The sequence below is a fragment of the Microtus pennsylvanicus genome, chromosome 16 (genome assembly GCF_037038515.1).
Source record: "Microtus pennsylvanicus isolate mMicPen1 chromosome 16, mMicPen1.hap1, whole genome shotgun sequence".
NCBI classification, from domain to species: Eukaryota; Metazoa; Chordata; class Mammalia; order Rodentia; family Cricetidae; genus Microtus; species Microtus pennsylvanicus.
In genome coordinates, this window is record NC_134594.1 from 9,248,879 (window position 1) to 9,266,930 (window position 18,052).

The 18,052-nt window shown below is 35.3% G+C and overlaps 1 protein-coding gene across 7 annotated transcripts in view; it reads right to left on the bottom strand.

Annotated features, from left to right (window-relative positions):
• Positions 1-1,341: 1,341 nt before the first annotated feature.
• Positions 1,342-18,052, bottom strand: part of Fxr1 (FMR1 autosomal homolog 1) — a 47,465-nt gene continuing 30,754 nt past the window's right edge. The window contains exons 10-18 of one of the 7 annotated variants that reach the window (XM_075950850.1): positions 17,466-17,575; positions 14,549-14,635; positions 13,062-13,119; positions 12,912-12,974; positions 9,415-9,618; positions 6,789-6,989; positions 6,066-6,146; positions 2,971-3,062; positions 1,342-2,376 (exon numbers count right to left, since the gene is read on the bottom strand). In XM_075950850.1, coding sequence (XP_075806965.1) covers positions 2,206-2,376; positions 2,971-3,062; positions 6,066-6,146; positions 6,789-6,989; positions 9,415-9,618; positions 12,912-12,974; positions 13,062-13,119; positions 14,549-14,635; positions 17,466-17,575 — 1,067 coding nt within the window. In that variant the 3' untranslated portion in view covers positions 1,342-2,205. Of the gene's footprint in view, positions 2,377-2,970; positions 3,063-6,065; positions 6,147-6,788; positions 6,990-9,414; positions 9,619-12,911; positions 13,120-14,548; positions 14,636-17,465; positions 17,576-18,052 lie in introns of all 7 variants that reach the window. The other 6 variants (XM_075950851.1, XM_075950848.1, XM_075950854.1 and 3 more) reach the window with 6 other exon arrangements.

Below are 18,052 nucleotides of genomic sequence, written 5' to 3' on the forward strand. Positions count from 1 at the left end.
ATGTGCTAGGGCAAGGATTCCCACTCAGAATCTAACCAAGGGGGCAGCCAAAGTACCAAAAGGAATCTGAATCAATGGTCCCTCTGATAAAGCAATCTGCCAGAAAAACTCATTGACAGTGCTTTGGTGCCGATTCTTAAAGGGCAAGTCACTGAGTGGCTATTTTCAGGTAATGAAATCTCAGCTCTCTTAAAGAATTGATTACTAAATCCTGCTCAAGTGTTTCAGCAATAGTTGACTTAATTAAGATAGTTTAATTTTTATGACAAAAAACACTGTAGGGGATCTGGCATTGGAAAAATGAAAAGTTACACTTAGCATCATGTTTCCCAGCTTGGGAATTAATTTTCTTTGTGGGCTAGGGATGTAGCATAGTGGTAAAACATCAATTCCCATCAGGCACAAAATTCTTTTTGTCCAATACTTCATGGTTAAATTTGTAACCTACATACAGAGAACTAAGTAATTAAGAAACCAATTATTTAACTTGTTTTCAAAACTTTCAAAAGGAGGTTATGGTTATTTAATCTGGTATAAAGTGCAAGTTCACTATACACACCTCACTTTCAAGTTCTATTATCACATCTATTCAAGAAAAAAAACCTCTGGTATCAGTGCATGTCACTCTTAATTAGAATGTGACTGGCTATGGCTACACACATACCAATAAGCAAATTGTCTGTTCTAACTATGTGAATTAGCCTAAGCTCATTTATAAAAGAAGCTCAACATTTTTATGAACATAATTAATAAATTATGCACATAAAAAACTTTTCAAATGACGAAACTAAAGTACTTCCAGGAGTCTATGTAACACATGGAGCCTTCACAAATATTTCAACAACCACAGAAATATACATTTATCATTAAACTTCCATCTGAAAAATCTTTCATAAAATTAGGTCTTCTGAAGAAAATATTTTTAATCTTTTACTGATTTTCAATCACTGGTATGAAAACCTTCAAAATTATTTCCTTGTCAATCAAAAACCACATTATTGGCCTATTACTTAAAAACTGTTTCTCATACCTTTAAAAGTTTTTAAATGAAGAACTAAAGGCAAAAGTAAAATGCTTATTTTCTGCCTCCCATATCTTCCACAACTTCCTGTAGATTAGACTTTAATATAAATATGTTTCTCTAACAGCAAAGACATATTCTAAACCATTTAACAGTCAAAATTAAGTGTAGAGTAAATGGTTAGCATTTTAATACTAGATCTGAGGCAGAATAAATGCTTTTGAAAAGCAATCCAAGAATGCTATCTATTCTAGGTCTGTGACGTAGTCCTACTTCTTTGAAACAATTGGCATAAAAAGTAGAAAGTTAAAATCAGCAAATGGAAGATCAAAGTTTATTTACTACCTGCATACAAAAACATATTGCACATCAAACAACCAAAATCAAAAAAGGGGGGGAAAGGAAAAAAGGGAGGAAAAGAAAATGTGAAAGATACTCTAAAGACTAAACATGTAGTTTTTACAGAATAAACCCTCTGGAAATTGATCTTTTCAGTAGTTCAGGCTATGAATGGACATGACTAATCAGCTTAGTGTTTCAACTAAAGCTATGTTTGATTTTTTTAAATACTGTACACTTTAATAAATAAACCAAACAAAGCCTCAATGTAGAACAGTCACTGCCAATATCACCCCATGTCCCTGCAGATGAGTTAACATATGTATTCCAGTGGTCTGCAGACTTGCCTCTACAAACAGCATTTAAAACACATAACAGACCAGTTTCCAGACTAAACTAATGAAGAAATTACAATTCAGTGCAAAATATTTTAAACTGCTTCATTCTAGTTTTCCTCAGGTGAAGAAGTGGTTGCATATTATTAAAAATGTAACAAAAGCAGCTAATGCTTTCATAAAGAATATTACGTTAGGGACCCCACCCCACCCACCTCCCATCTCTGCCATATTTTGAAAACAAAATAACATTTCCTATAGCCAGCAACTTTTTTAATGTTACATATACTATTCTCAAGGCACATCTGATGATATATTTTTAACACAGTAGGTGTCAAAGTATGTTTAAACATATGATTTCTTCAGGATCCCTCCCCCTTTCTGAATTCCAAATGGAGGAACTGAAAGTGCGATGTAAGACTGGCGATCCGAATTCTATCTTTGGCAAGCTTGTACAAGCACTATTGTAACTGTAATGTAAAAGAACTGTAAACTAGGAGCTTCCTTCAGTTATGAAACACCATTCAGGACTGCTGCTTCTTGAGTGCTTTCTTCTTTTAAGTTCTTAGTCTTTTCTTCTCCTGGAGTACGCGGTGGTTTAGGAATTTCATCGCCAGAAGCGCTAGTTGGACCATTTATTGCCTTTTCTGAAGGACCATGCTCTTCAATCACATCTTTTGCCTGTCAAAGGGAGACAACTTTTTCAACATCTTTATAAAGAAATCTGTAGCTGAGGAAGAAAATGACTACATAAACATTAGCTTAAAAAAGGATAACTTTCATATGCCATACAGAAAGCGTTTTAAACACCAATGCACTCCAGTCTCAGGGTTTTTAAACTACGTTATCTCTAGTACCTATGAGTGCCCACATCACAGAAAGCATCGGCACTGTTCAAGGAAACCTGCACCTAATATTATTTTAAACCACTGGGAAGTACACCATATAAATGGTGCAGTCAATACAGTAGGTAAAACAACAATCACCCATTTTACTCACCTTTCAAACCTCCTATTTCTGATTAACACTGAAAACATTTAAATGAATTGAAACTTAAAGGGTCTGTTCCCACTACTGACAATCTATGTGGAAGTGTCTCAGACTCAAGCATGCACACCTTCACTCAGCAGGGGCCTGGGACAGAACCAAGATCTTCTTTAAATATCTTTCAGGTGAAACAAGTGACCATACAGTAATAAGTAAAAAATTATTAAGTCTAAGCAATACGAAATAATAAAAACAAAACAAAAACCCTACAGGTTAAATTCTCCTTACCATTTCTTTCTTGTTTTTAGCCAAAGTTTCCCTTGGGAGGTTTCTTTGTCTGCTCTGAGACTCAGCTCTAGAAATATAATCTGCAACTGTGACTGTTAAAGATGAGAAAAAAATTACAGGTGTTGAAAAATATTTCTAAATTTTATTATGGATAAGAATAATTTCACTATTAAACTAAACTAATGGTGGGTAACCCAATTTCAAAAATTTACGCTGGGTACCCACATCTGAACAAAAGCATAGCTTGGAAAAATGTGCCTATGATTTTAGTGCTGACAATAGAAAAATTCAAGCTGGAACTTGAGGAAATCTAGGTTGAAGTCCTTTTGTTCAAGAAACCAGCCATCTCCTGGCTGAGTCTAAGACTGTGAGATGAATGTGGTGTAGCAACCCACCACCAAGAACAAACACTTCAAGACAGTGTTTTAAGTACAGAGTGGTGTTTGCAGTTATTAGTATGTGTGTGTATATATGGGGGGAGGGGAGGATGTTGGCACAAATCATGATGGGATAGTTAAAATTTTTAATGTTTTATGTTTTTGGTTGTCCCTTTGGCCCATGAAAAACAGCACAATTAAGATATTGAACTGTGGTATTTGTGGTTTCTTCCTAACATTTCATGCTAGATAGCATTTAAATTATCTGATTTTCAAATTTTAAGAAGTGCAGGCAAACTAAGACAATCCTAATGTGGTTAGACACTTGTCAGGGTGGGAAAGGAACAGAGTAAAAAGAGATGCTGTCCCATCTTAAACATAAGATAATCACATTAAGTATTAGTTTATGCACTGACCTAAGAACTTGAAACTCAATATTCTTAATTTAACAATCATTTTCTATCACAGTCTAGTTTTAAGAAAAATCCCAATTATTAAAAACTAAAAACAGGTCAATTTTACATTATTTATAAAGCCACCATGTCTGTGGAGAATTAGTTCATTAGATTTATACTACATGCAGCTCAAAAAATCATTTAATAAAAGGCTGAATTGTATTTTACAATTCATATTAATAACGCATGTACTAACATTAAGTTTGAAGAACTCTCTAGTAATTCATTACTTTAAATGAACCTTAAACATAATTAAACATCTTGGATCAAGACTTATTAGAAAACTACATACATTTCCAATCTAAAACTGCTTTCCTTCCAAATTATAAGGAATTCCGTAGGCTCATTCTGAAGCCTATTGCCAAAAATGTTTAGCAATATTCTTGGGAGATTAGTATAACCTATTCATTTTGTCTACTCTATTTGGGCAATACAACTGTCTTGAGAATGACTGTAACCACGGGTAGGGGACCTTCTAATGGATTGTTTTCATAGTGTAGACTTCACTGACACCTGGAGGAATGCATCAACTTCAAGATGTTACTGCACAGATAGGCATATTGCTCAATGTAAATGTGTACAAACAGTTCTTAGACCCTTTCACCTACTCCTACACAGAATGAGAATCTTGATGTAGCTTTGAGTCCAAAGCTAAGTGGCACTTAGTTCTGTTCCTTGTCCCCAAAGAAAGGAAGCCAATTAAGAAATTTGTTTTATACTTCTTATGGAATAGAAATTGAAATTTCAAGGAAAAAAAATCTAGGCAATTTTGTGGCATAATCGGGACCCTGTAATTTCCTGTGTGGGCTTAAGAATGAATGGATATCTCTGTAATGTCTAAGTATAGAAAAGACCACTCAACAGTTAATTCATAGAGAACAAAGAGCAACTAGGAATTGTAGACAAAGGAAGAACTACTATCAACTTTGTGTGAAGGCTGTCTCCCCGACTGCTGTGACATGAAGAAACTTTGGAAAAATGGGTGACTGGAAATAAAGGAATTTGGTAAGAGGAAACACAATGGTTCCTAATATCAGGGAAGTCAGGATCAGATGTAGTATGCAACAGCACATTGCTGTCAAAACTCCAAATCAGTCATTTCAGTTAATTCCAGTCAAAAACATCTAATTCATTTAGAAAAAAATTTGTGAGATGTTTTTATTTCTGTATCCTTAGCCAAGATCATTAGCTTAGGTTATGCTGAAATGCATTCCAGGTTAATGAGCTCATACTGATAGCCTGAATTTTCTTCTTTACAAAGGAGGGCCAGAAAATACTCATTGTTGTGCCACCTTCAAAACTGAAATTCATGACCTCTTCAATTAAAATACAATTCTAACACTAAAAAGAGGTAGAAGAAATAAAAAGGCAAAACAAATTCTTTGGTAGTGTTTGATTCTTTTTGCATGTCCCTCTATCTTTAAAAAAATTCTTGAGATTAGGAATTAATGTCCTTATCTAGACTTCTCAAATGTCTCTATAACCTCTATACTTAAAGATTTACGATTTACATTATTTGTGGGGGAGAGGGGGACACATGAAAGACCATGTTTTGGAAAGAATGCAAAAATTGGTTAGTTTGAAAGGGGTTTATTTCTACTGCACACAATTTCTTCATGGTGAATATACAGTGATTCTCTGTACAATAAGAAGTGAACTGTTTTCAAAATAATAAAGACATAGCAAACAAGTTTCTTTCCAGTTACCAAAACTTGTGACAACATAAAATACTGAATGAAACTTAAGTAAAAACTATTTGAATGATTAGTATGTGTAAAGGAAAACACACACTACAATAACACAAGAACATTAACATGCACCCTCTTTTAAGGAAAAAGACACTTCTACATTTTCTTTTTAAATTTTGAGTATTTTAATTCCCATCAAAATGAGGCGCCCAATCTAGATATAGTAAGCAGGCACCATGCAAAACTACCTACTTTTGCCAATCAACCTCAAACCCAATCCACACCACAGTCCCTGAAATGGCAGTCCCCATCTTAAGTTTGAGGAATCTGCCAACTGCAGTATTTCCATGTAAGAAATTAAGACACAACATTAGTTCACTTAAGACTGGATACTAAACATTTATACCGTGAAGGAAGAATGCATTTTCTTAGCAGTGTCATTAGTTGAATAGCGTATGCAATGCAAATTCTGAATGTATATACACACATGTGAACATGTAATCATATTTAGAATGCAGACACATGACATTTTTTTCATGCTTGTGGCCTGACACCAACAGGTCCACTCAAGTTACCTGGCTGTCTATCTTCTGCCTGACCCCTGAAACGACGCCTGCGGCTACGATTGCGTCGCTGGGGTTTTTTTTCACTATCATCTGCAATTGCAAAGTTTACCATCAACTATTCTGGCAAAAAATAACAAAACAAAAACAAAACAAAAAACTTCTTTCCTTATTTAAAAAAAAATTTTAGTTAGACATTGAAGGTAAAGCATACAATATCGACAAAAGGATTATATACATTTTTGTAGCATAAACCATTCCTCTCTGGAAATAAAGAGGGCTTTAACCCATAATAAACTGCCATACATAACCGGAACTACAGCTGTTATTCAGAATAAAAGGTTTCTCTCCAACATATTTTGTTTCAAAGTTAATGACATTTTAGCCCTGTAATAATTAATGCTCACTCTATGCATCTCCCAAAATGTACCACAATTATTCAAAGGGGGTGCTAAAAGAGTTAAGTTTTATTTGTACATAATAAGATCAACTGAACTGTACTGATGATTAATGGTATTAATGGTATGAAAGGGCACTTTAATTAATCCTCCCAATTTCAGATAGTTTGACAAATATAAAAAATAAGACACCCAAGACAAGCAAGCTATCTTCCCCATTAAAAGGAAACACTAAAAAAAAATTGTGAATTGCATACATAAACAAAAGCCTCATCTATTATCAGTATAATACAATCACACACACACACACACAACTTTTCCCTAAATGCTTACATACCTAGCCCATTTTCATTTACTGAGGCTGTATCAGATTCAGTCATTCCATCCATCAGAACAGCATCTTCATCAGTCCTTCGTCTACGAGACCGCCTACGACGGTTAGTACTGTGATGAGATTCGCTGGCATCAGTGTCTGCAGTCTGATCTGATTCTGTATTATCAAGTAAGCTGTATGGATTGCTGTCTGGATCTTTGAGCACTATATTCATGTCAGAGGCAAGAAATATTCATTTAAGACGGCTGCAGTTAAAATACTTGATTTACTGAACTACATCAACTAACCATACATAAACTCCAATCCCCCCAATATAAATATAGGCCTGAAGTTTTCTTATCACTAATTTACATGAAAATTATTAAGATAAGTTAAATTTTAATGGGAATGAAAAATTGTAAAGCAAAAGTTAAGGTTATTTTTCAGCTTTGTAATGTTTTCTTTGAATTGTTTTACAAATATAGTCAGGTCTTTATATCCTCAGAAAAACTATAGAAGGGGATACAGCTGTATCAAACAGTTTTAGTCCTGCGTAATTTTTTTTCTTACTAGTGTCCCTCAAACTTAAACTATTTACATGGCATTTTTGCAGACAGAGGTAATCTAGAGATAATATAGAACAGTATGCACAGATCATGTATTAATATTGTATAAGCTTTCATAAAGGATTTAAAAAAATTGTGGATGTTACTGAGACCAATCCTCCAGAGATACTGAAGGGTAACGATATCAGAAAATACTATCTAATTCTGGCATTCACTCTTTTCTTTTCCGAGACAGGGTTTCTTTGTGTAACAGCCCTGGCTGTCCTAGAACTCACTCTATAGACAGAGCAGGCTGGCCTCGAACTCATACGGATCCGCCTGCCTCTCTCTGCCTCCTGAGAGCTGGGATTAAAAGTGTGCACTAACATTACCGGCTTGACAGTCATACTCTTACCCTACCCAGAGGGTAGAGAAATAAAAATGTAGAGAAATGTCCAACTATTATGTAGTAATTCTGAGAACCTTTTGTTTCTCTTTAAACTGCTTCTTGTGAACTATTTCCAAATAAAATTAGTAACTGCACCCAAGACCTAACAAAAATTAGCTAACTATGAACTGAAGCAACCAAAACAAGTCTACTCAGGTATCAAAGTAAATTAGGCTTAAATAATAACTGTTATGGAAAAGACAACATTGAACCAGATGTTAACTTGCGTCATAACTCTGAAAACAGTGTTTCGTAAAGTTACAAAGAAAAGAAAAGCACCTCTCTTACCTATGTGCATCTATTCCTTCCAACACTCAATTACAGAAGGAATTCACCTAGTCACCATTACTCTTAAGTTTCCTTTGGTAACAGTTAGCATCTTTGCAAAAGATGCTCAATTCATCTATTAATCATAAACACTAGGTAAAATACATTCATTTTGCATTTCCACAAAATATAATGTTTTAATAGTGACAGTATACATTGTACATTTTAATACAAAAATTGTTTTTCTGTAAAAAACTAAGCTAAACTTTTCTAAATAAAACTAAACTTAGGGCCCAATGAAAAGTGGGATCCAATTAGAGCTAAATATACATCCTCCATTTTATGCTGATTTACTCCACTGTAGGTTAACATGTTTGGATTTTTTTGGGGGGGAGACGGTGGAGGACAAGAGCAGCCTTGGCTGTCCTGGAACTCACTCTGTAGACCAGACTAGTCTCAAACTCAAGAGATCAACCTGCCTCTGCCTCCCAAGTGCTAGAATTAAAGGTGTGTGCCACAATGGCCTGGCTTTAATATATGCAAAGTCTAACCTTCTAAGATTTAAAACATTACTTTAAATATATTAATTTTCAATGAGATATCTAATCATTATAAAGTATAACCTTCTTAAATGACAAAGAAACAATAATGCTACTGTACAGTGCTTTAAAATAATCTAGTCCATATTATCTCTGGAAACCCTCCCCTCTTGTCATTCTGCTCAGAAAGAATTCTGGCAACTATTACCACCTCATGGTAAAAAACAAAAAACATCAAATGACCACAGCCAAGAGATGCTTGAGCATATGACATCTTTGTCTCTACTCTGTATCTGTGAACATGTGGTGTGCCTATGCACACCCATATGCGCAAGCGACCAGAGACCACAAGAGGGCATCAGAAAGGCCCTGAACTGGAGTTACAGGGTTGTGAGCAGTGGGTGCTAGGAACTTTACTCCCTACTCTACAACAGCTATAACTGTTCTTAATTGCTGAGTCACCTTTCCAGTCCTTCTATATTCCTCTTTACAGTTCAATTTCTCAGAAAAATAAAACAAAATTGAGTGTACCCTTTTCTCTGTCCTCAAACTGTAGCAAAAAATTCTTGGGAAAAATTACCTAATATTACCTAATTACCAAGGACCCCGAAGCAAAGGAAACCGGTCAACTGAAATTTCATTCTCACCTACAAATTCTTATGTAAGCCTTCACTCAGAATTAATCTACACAAATTTTCCTATATTAATTGCTACACAGTCTACTATTATTTCTAAGATAGTAACCAGAATCATAAACATCCAAAAATGTTTGGCTCTGAGGGAAGAAATTATTTTTGTAGGGTTATACTGTTTACAAAGCATGAACGCTGACATAGTATGTAAAAGACTACCAGAACTGATGGAAGATTTGCCACCACGTGGTCCACCACGACCTCGACCCCCTGAAACACTTCTGCCTCTTCCTCCTGGGCGTCTCCTGCTGTCTCGTTGATGCCGAGTCTCTCGGTCATCTTCTCCTGCCAACGACCAATCACTTAGCTCATCTTTACGCTCAGATTCTGTTTCGGAGGGGTTAGACAGCTCAGAATTTGTACCTTAGAAAAAAGATAGTATGTAAAGTGATTAGGTGCACATATATAGATGCTTAAGAAAGCCAAATTAAAAACTTTAAATTTAATATGCAACTAAATTCAACTAACAATTAGAGGAAAGGTACAGTATGAAAATGCAATTAATGTCAAGGTTTTGCTCATTTTTATATTGATGGCCTAAATCATCAGTACAATAAATGTTACCCAATATCTAAAATAAATTTCATCACACCCAGAAAAATTTTAATTTTAACCAATAGTTTTTCTATTATTACTGACTTGAATGTGTATTTTTCCCTCACATTTTAGCATTTCTAAAATCAGAACACTTCTTATAACTGAGTCTTTCTTAAAGCTAGAAGTTCTGGTCAGCTAATATACATAAAATGTTTTACTGCTGCCTCAGATTAGCATAACAATGTTTCTGAGAAAACAGTTACTGCCTAACAAGGATTAAGAGAGACTGAATGAAGTTCACATGACTAGTTGAGTTGTAAATTTGTACCAATTTAACTGAAAATGGAACCTTTCCTCTTCTCTTATTTCACTGAAGTACTGTCTGTCTGAATCATACCACACGCTACTGTTCAACATTCTTCTATGTTGGTCTACGCCAAAACGCAAAGCTTCATCTTTATCCTATCAGTGTCCCAAATGTGTCGTAATGTGCAAAAAAAAATCCCCTGCTGATGAATGAATTTGTTGCATGGAATACCTAAACACTGGTTGTATTTAAACTCCGTGAGTATTTAAAAACAGTAGTAAAACACTAGTCCTCCTTAGATATTAAAATGGAAATAACAAGGTGCAAGGAATAAAGAAGTCTACCAAACAAATTACAGAGGAAAAGAAAAATCATTTTAGGGAAAAAAAAAATCAGTTTTTCATTCTCAAGTATTTGTTAAGAATGAAAACATCATGGAAGGGAATAAAGTAACCATTTAACAATTATTTGTTCAAATGCCAAAAAACATTAACCGTATACTATAAAACTGTCAAAATGTAGACAATAATCATTTCACGAGTAGTAAAACAAATCTGTGTTAAAATGTAAAGGAGATAAGCCTAGTAAACTATTTTACCTTACCCAAGAAAAGAGCAAGGAAATTATTCCTTAACATACACTCAGTATTTATTTTGTGAGACAAACATTACAAAACACAAAATTTCTGATGAACTGGCTAATACTCAGGTCTTTTATGACCACAAAGTCAAGGATAAGGTTCAGGCATGACATGAGGAGATTGTCCTAAAATATCTAGGTGGCCCCCAAATATCTCATAGGTCCTTAAATCTTTCTCACGTTATAAAGATGACAGCCCAAGAACCCTATAGTCGTTGGCATTTTAAAAACTATAAGCAGGTGGTCATAAGCCAAGAAACAAAAGTCTTGCTGGAATCTGGAAATGACAAGCGAGCAGGTTCTAACTTTCAACCAAACAAAACACCTACAGTGCAGGTGATGTGTAAGAGGTTAGCCAATGAGGCAACAGCGAGCTTTATGATGATAAAGCTGTGCTGCTCACATCTCTAAGTTGCTGTAGATTGTTAACTACTGTTCTACTGGAAACAATACAGACATTTCAACCTCTCAATATTGGAAAGTACAAGCAAGATACAAGGGAAGAAATCCCAGAAAAGCTTTTAAAAATGAGCCATGAAAATCACAACTTGTTTTTAGACAAATTTCATGATCAGGCTTTTCTTTTAACTTTACAACTAATAACTACCACTTTCATCAAGATGGTTCCAATCACCTTAAATGCTAATGTGCTAAATGCTTACATTAACTATATGTCATATCATAACCAAGATTAAGATTCAAACTAAATTTTGCATGACTTTAGAAATGTTCTACTAGTAAATGTTTCTTATATTTATTACTGCTTAGTCCTGATAAGTACAAGAACATTTGTAATTCAAACGCTCTTCTCAAGTTACTTCAAGAAACAACAATGTCTCTAGTTCCACAAAGCTAAGTCTGCCATCTGCTGAAGGATCTGTATAGCGTTCTATAACGCAAAGGATTCCTTTGCCATTTTCCCATACACTTTATTATCTACTCCTCATTCATTTACCAGAGTAATTCCCTCATCAATAAGCAAAGGTCCCAGACACTAATCAAGATGTTCAATGGCTTTTCTCACTCTTGCCATACAAAGCCACATCTGATTATGTTAATTTAGCATTAAAATGTAAATATGCCTGATTTCTTTTTAATTACTGTCATTAAATATACTTTTGGAAATACAGCATTAGCTTACAATTCTCCATCTTTTACATAGTGAACATATATTTTTAGAATTTTATTTAGAACTTCAATGCTGTGTTAATGAAAATGCATCAAGAAAATGGGATAATGGAACATAAGGTTTTACTACAAAAGAGAAGGGATACTTAGCCTTGCACCTGTACAACAAATGAAAGACAATACAGGTTTACAACTCTAGCACCATTAGATTCCTCAGTTAAAAAGTCTGGATCTGAACCTGCATGCTGCAAACCTGCATTCATCTCTACTTTCTGTAAATATTTCCTGTTTTGGCCTACTTTCACAAGTATTTCCTCAAAACAAGATTAACACAGAGAGAAGAGAACATAAAGAAACAGAAAAGGAAATGAGGAGGGATGGGCAGAAGGATCAGGTCACTGCTATGATCCAAGTCCAAATGGAGAAAGATGAAACAACTCCAGAGCTAAATAAGAATAAATGAGAATTTAAGATTAGAGAATTGTTAATGGCCACAGGATCCACTGATCCTTTCCTACCCAGATTAGGCCCCAAAGTGAAAGTATAGTTTATAAAGATGTTCATTATAAAATGTTAACTCTCTTTATTAGCCTTCATCTTCAGGCTGTTACACAAAATGTTACTCTATACAAAATAGTTTACACAAGGTGTGTGAACACTCAAACCCGCCAAATCAGTGAAGTCTATTTCAAAGCTGCTGAGACTTGCTGTGTAAGATGCTGAACTAGTCAGTCTATTTTTCACTTATGTTTTCATTACAGGTAGCAGTACCATTCTAAGATTCTACAGGAAATGTATGAAACCACACTATTTAGAACACAGGCCCTATACCCATTCACCCTTTATTCCAGCTTTAAATTAAGCTTTGTTTTATAACTGTTTATAAGCTACCTTCCACTGTCACTAGTATATAACAGTAGAACATATAGACCTTAACTACCTTTCACCCTCAAAAGCAAATTAGAGCTAGTATGAAAATACACACAGCATCTAAACTAGAACACTACTACACACTATTACAGAAATAAAACAATGTTCTTTTTACCATAACCGGAGGTGTAATTAGGGCCCCGACGACCTCTGCCTCTTCCACTATAAGACCTAGAACCTTGTACAGAAGAGACGGTACTTTCATCAGTGGCATATCCTTTCTCTTTTTCAGGCCCTCTGGTGGAAGAAGGTCTGAAACCCATACCAATCTGTCGCAGCTGTTCATCAATCTGCAGGCGTTCCATTCTTAGTTGTTCCACTTCCTACAATCAAAACAAAGAATCGTTTCTGCTATTAGTGCACATGCACACGTCATGCCCTCTGAGACCTCAGCCAAACACTTTTACCCTACCTATCGACCCAAGCTCTATACAGGTTTTTGTTGGTGTGTGTGTGTTGTTGGCTTAGAATTTTACAATCTACCAAAGAAACAAACTGTGTTCATTGAAATCATCTCATAAAGCAGTATTGTATTCATAAGGTCATTTGCTGGTCAACTCAAGAAACACTGAATGCTTTATAGCGTGTCCAACACATTGCTATAAGCATACAGTATATATACCTCTCTTGCTTCAAGTGACTGTATAATAAACCTAACCTATCTGTTAATTGCTAATCCTACTACCAAATACCGTCCTTTTTACTCTTGAATGCTTGTGTGTGCGCACACGTATATGTGTGTGCTACCATGTGCCTGTGGAAATCTACTTCAACATCTCCTTCCACAATGTAGGTTGTAAGGCTTGGCTGCAAATAACCTTTATCCACTGAGCCAGATCACTGGCTACACACTGTCTCTGTAACAGAGAGTTAACAGTCTCTTTAAAGGCAACATTAATGAGCTACAGACTTGACCATTTAAAAATTGAGGTCCTACAACATGTGAAGGTAACCGTCAAAACGAAACTATTGGCTTAGAGGAAGAATAGAAGACAAAGCATTTGTTTACAAGGTTAGGATTGACAGAACTGAAAACCACGGAATGACATAAAATACTAATACAACGAATATCAGAGACTGAAAAGAAAATATACTAAAGTAGAGATCATTTGAGAATATTACTATAAACAACAACAAAAAAGAAAAAATGAAAAACAACTGTGATGCTTACTAACTTACAGGTACGTCTTTTTCTACAACTCTTGTGTATTATGTTTCAAATCTAACAAATGGAGGCTGAGGGTGTAGCTTGAAGACCGACTCCAATTTGTTTACCATGCACTTGGCTTTGGTTTGCATCTCTAGCAACCCACTACCCCACTCAGAATTGATGGAACAACACCTATTGGATATTGACTCAAAAAAATGTCAAAGATATCAAAGACGTCCAATTTCACCTTTATGCAGACAGTTAAAATGAGGGAAAAAAAGGAAACAAACTGGCCTGCACAGAGCTATTGTAAATAATGACAAACTCTCACAAACATCCAAAATAGTCCTTTCTTTAAAAAAAGAAAAAAAAATCAGAGGGCTCCCTTCTCCAGAAAAAGTATTAGGGCAAAGAACATTTTATTCTCTACGTTTTCAACAAAAACCAAGCAAAACTGAAGTAAATTTAAAACATTTAAATACCCAAACATTACTATAAATCAGCTTGTTCAACATGTAGATTCCTTATTTACAGCAAGTATACAACATTCACACAATAAATGCAGGGGAGATATAAGAATACAATGTGAACTGTATACATACCTTTAAGTAAGCAATGTGATATTCTAGAAGAACTTGAACATTTCCAATACTTTCTTTAGTGCCAACAAATACAAATGGAACCATTCCCTATAAGAAGGTACATTATCTTCAATATCACATATTAATTATATAATTTAGCAAATTTTTCTACAACACACAGTAGTTAGACGGAAATGCAGAAATTTTCAACACCTTATTTGTGCAAAATTACATTTGCCTGCTAAAAAAAATAAAGATCAGTTTATGCTAGTTTTCTGATTTCTGATCAATTTAACGTTCCAAGAATACAAACTAATTTTTTAAAGGTTTGTTTATTTAGCATGCAAACAGCATACTGCCTGCATGTATTCCTGCAGACCAGAAGAGGGAATCAGATCTCATTACAGATGGTTTTGAGTCACAATGTGGTGACTGGGAATTGAACTCTGAGCCATACTCAAGCACAAAACAACAATTTTTTAACAAAATACTAAACTCGTCATGGTCTTTCAGACCACAAAATCTATCACAGTAGGCACAGATTTAAAAGCCAAACACATATTAGACAAGTTATCTCTGTAAGTGCTCAGATAAGACTCTGAGAAGACATAATGGCACATGCTTGTAAATCTCAGTATTTGGGAGGCTGAAGTAAGAGGATCATTACTCGTTCAATAGAAAACAGGGTGAGACCCCCATATCTAAATTAAAAACTAAACAAAATGTTGAGTGTGTAGATATTTCTAACAATTAAAATGCATTATTTCCAGGGCTGGTGAAATAGCTCAACGGGGAAGGGTACTTGTGGCCAAGCTTGATGACCTAGTTAAGTTTTATCCCTGGAACCAGCATGTTAGAAGAACAGAAACACTTTCTTCAGTTGTCCTCACTTCCACACACAATCTGTGGCACGTGTACATGCACACACAGACATACACAAAAGACACTGACTACAGAGCTTTATTAATTACACTATGTAAAATTGAGGAAATCACTGAAGAGCAGACACCAAGAAACAAAAAATAAGCACTCAACTATCCTAGACTGTTTATTTGGTGAAATTTGAGAATAAAGCATTAAAAAATAGAGCAAAAAGGGGCTAGAGTGATGGACTCAGCTGATCTTGAAGTGGATCCAGGTTCAGTTCCCCATGCCCACATGGTGGCTTACAACCATTATTTAACTTGAGTTTCAAGGGATCTGATGTCTTCTTCTGATCTCCAAAGGTACCAGGCACACACAAGGTAAATACACATACATGCACAGTAAGTATCCAGAACCAAGATGGCTTATTCAAAATTTTCTACCTTATAAACATACTTCAGCCTTCTACTCACTCTGTAGACCAGGCTGGCTAAAAATTCAGAGAACTGCTTGCCTCTGCCTCCAAATGCTGAGATTAAAGGCATGTGTCACCACACCTAGTCCAGTAAACAATCCAGGGCTGAAAATAACAATGGCCCAAGCTACACAGAGTGGGTAGCACAGTAAGCTCTTTTCATAAAGAACCCTCCAAGAAGAATAAACCTGCACTGAAATGGCAAGACTGAAAGCAAGTGGGAACACGTCAAGGGAAGACTAGCTTTGAATAGCAACTTTAAAAATTCTATTTGAGCTATGTAATGGTTCAGACTATCTTAGCCATCAGATCAGAATTTAAATTGTTATTATATTATACTAGGTTTATGAGAAAAGTAAAGATTACAATGTCGGACACTATTTTAATTCTTGTCTGTGAAAGACATTCTAAAAACCATACAAAGCAAGCAGATGCTATGTGATACAACACATTTTTTAAAAATATTTATTTATTTATTATGTATACAATAGTCTGTCTGTGTGTGTGTCTGCAGGCCAGAAGAGGGCACCAGACCTCATTACAGATGGTTGTGAGCCACCATGTGGTTGCTGGGAATTGAACTCAGGACCTTTGGAAGAGCAGGCAGTGCTCTTAACCACTGAGCCATCACTCCAGCCCTGATACAACACATTTTAAAACTCTGTGTTTTAAAATTACTGAAGAAAATGTTCTGACCCTTGTGAAGACAATGGACATTTATTTTGAGGTGTATTTCAACCCATGTCCAATACAAAAAAACAAAGAAGTGCTATCTTGAGTAGGCAACAATGGCCTGAGCTAATCAGTGTCTAAAACCGACTCTGAGAGTTAGCATATTTTCTGAACAGTGCTTTACTGTGCAAAACTGAAGAAATTCTAGTGTCTTGAATTCTAGTTGGTTGTTCTAGGGACAATCACAGACTTATTTTCAGGCTTTAAAGCCCCAAATAACTATATCAAGTGGTCCACTGAACCCACAAATTCAACTGAACACCTTGAGGTGTAAGAATTTAACAGAATTGTAAGCAAAATATTAACATGAGGAGAGACTGGGGAAAAAAAGGCCAAGGAGTGATCAAAAATCGTTTTTGGCAGACTGCTTCGTTGAGCATCAAATTCTATAGCTTTATACTCAAGAGTAAAAATGATCCAAGATGGAACTGGCATGGTATAGCTCAGCAGTTGCAGTTAAGAGCATCTGTTCTCACAAAGGACCTGGGTTTGGTTCCTAGACCCCATTAGACAGTTCACAGCCCTTAGTAACTCCAACATCAGCAGATCCAATGCCTTATGACCTCCACAAGCACCAGGCATGCACATGGTGCACATGTACACATGTGGGCAAAATCGCATACACAGAAAATAAACCTAAAACAAGGGGAGGACTGGGCGTGGGATTAACCTACTGAAACTTTTATAAAAACTGGCTTAAGTACCGACATACCAATAAGTAGCCACAGTCCACACAACTGAAAGGTAATTGTTTTCTATTATGAAATAATAATTCAAAGAAATAGACTTTTCAAAAACAATATTCACAGTTATTAGAAACTAAGACTCTAACATAAAGCAGGCAAATAAGTATTATTAAATACTTACATCTTCTCTGGGTAGTTTATTTTCATTGTCTCCTTCAATTCTTACTCGAACCACACCAGATTTATCCACTATTTCTTGAATAACTTTGCCATTTTTTCCAATAACTTTTCCTTTAGTAAAAGAAAACAAATTAAGTTAAAAACTGACTTGTTATCCATTCAGTACAAATTTAGATTTATGACTTTCTATCAAATGATAACCACGAAACAAAGGTGAAGCTTTTTCACCTAAAAACTTCTAAACTCTCTCTCTGGAGTATGCCTAAGGCTACTGACTCTAACAGTCCAATGCAGTTCACACACAAGACAATTACCAAGCCTAAGCATTTTCAAACATTAGAACCATTTCTAATACTTTAACAACTCTCCCATTTCAAAACCCTGCCCATGGAACTAAGAGAAAGCAATTTTAACTGGCATGAACTCTGTCAATTTGTTCATCTCATTCATCTATGTATATACACAATCACACACATGTACATTCTGTCTTGCTATGAACATACTATAAAATGATAGAAAATCCATGCCTTCTTCATACTTAACCTGTCACTCAAACAGCAGTTACTGAGTATACAATACATAAAAAGA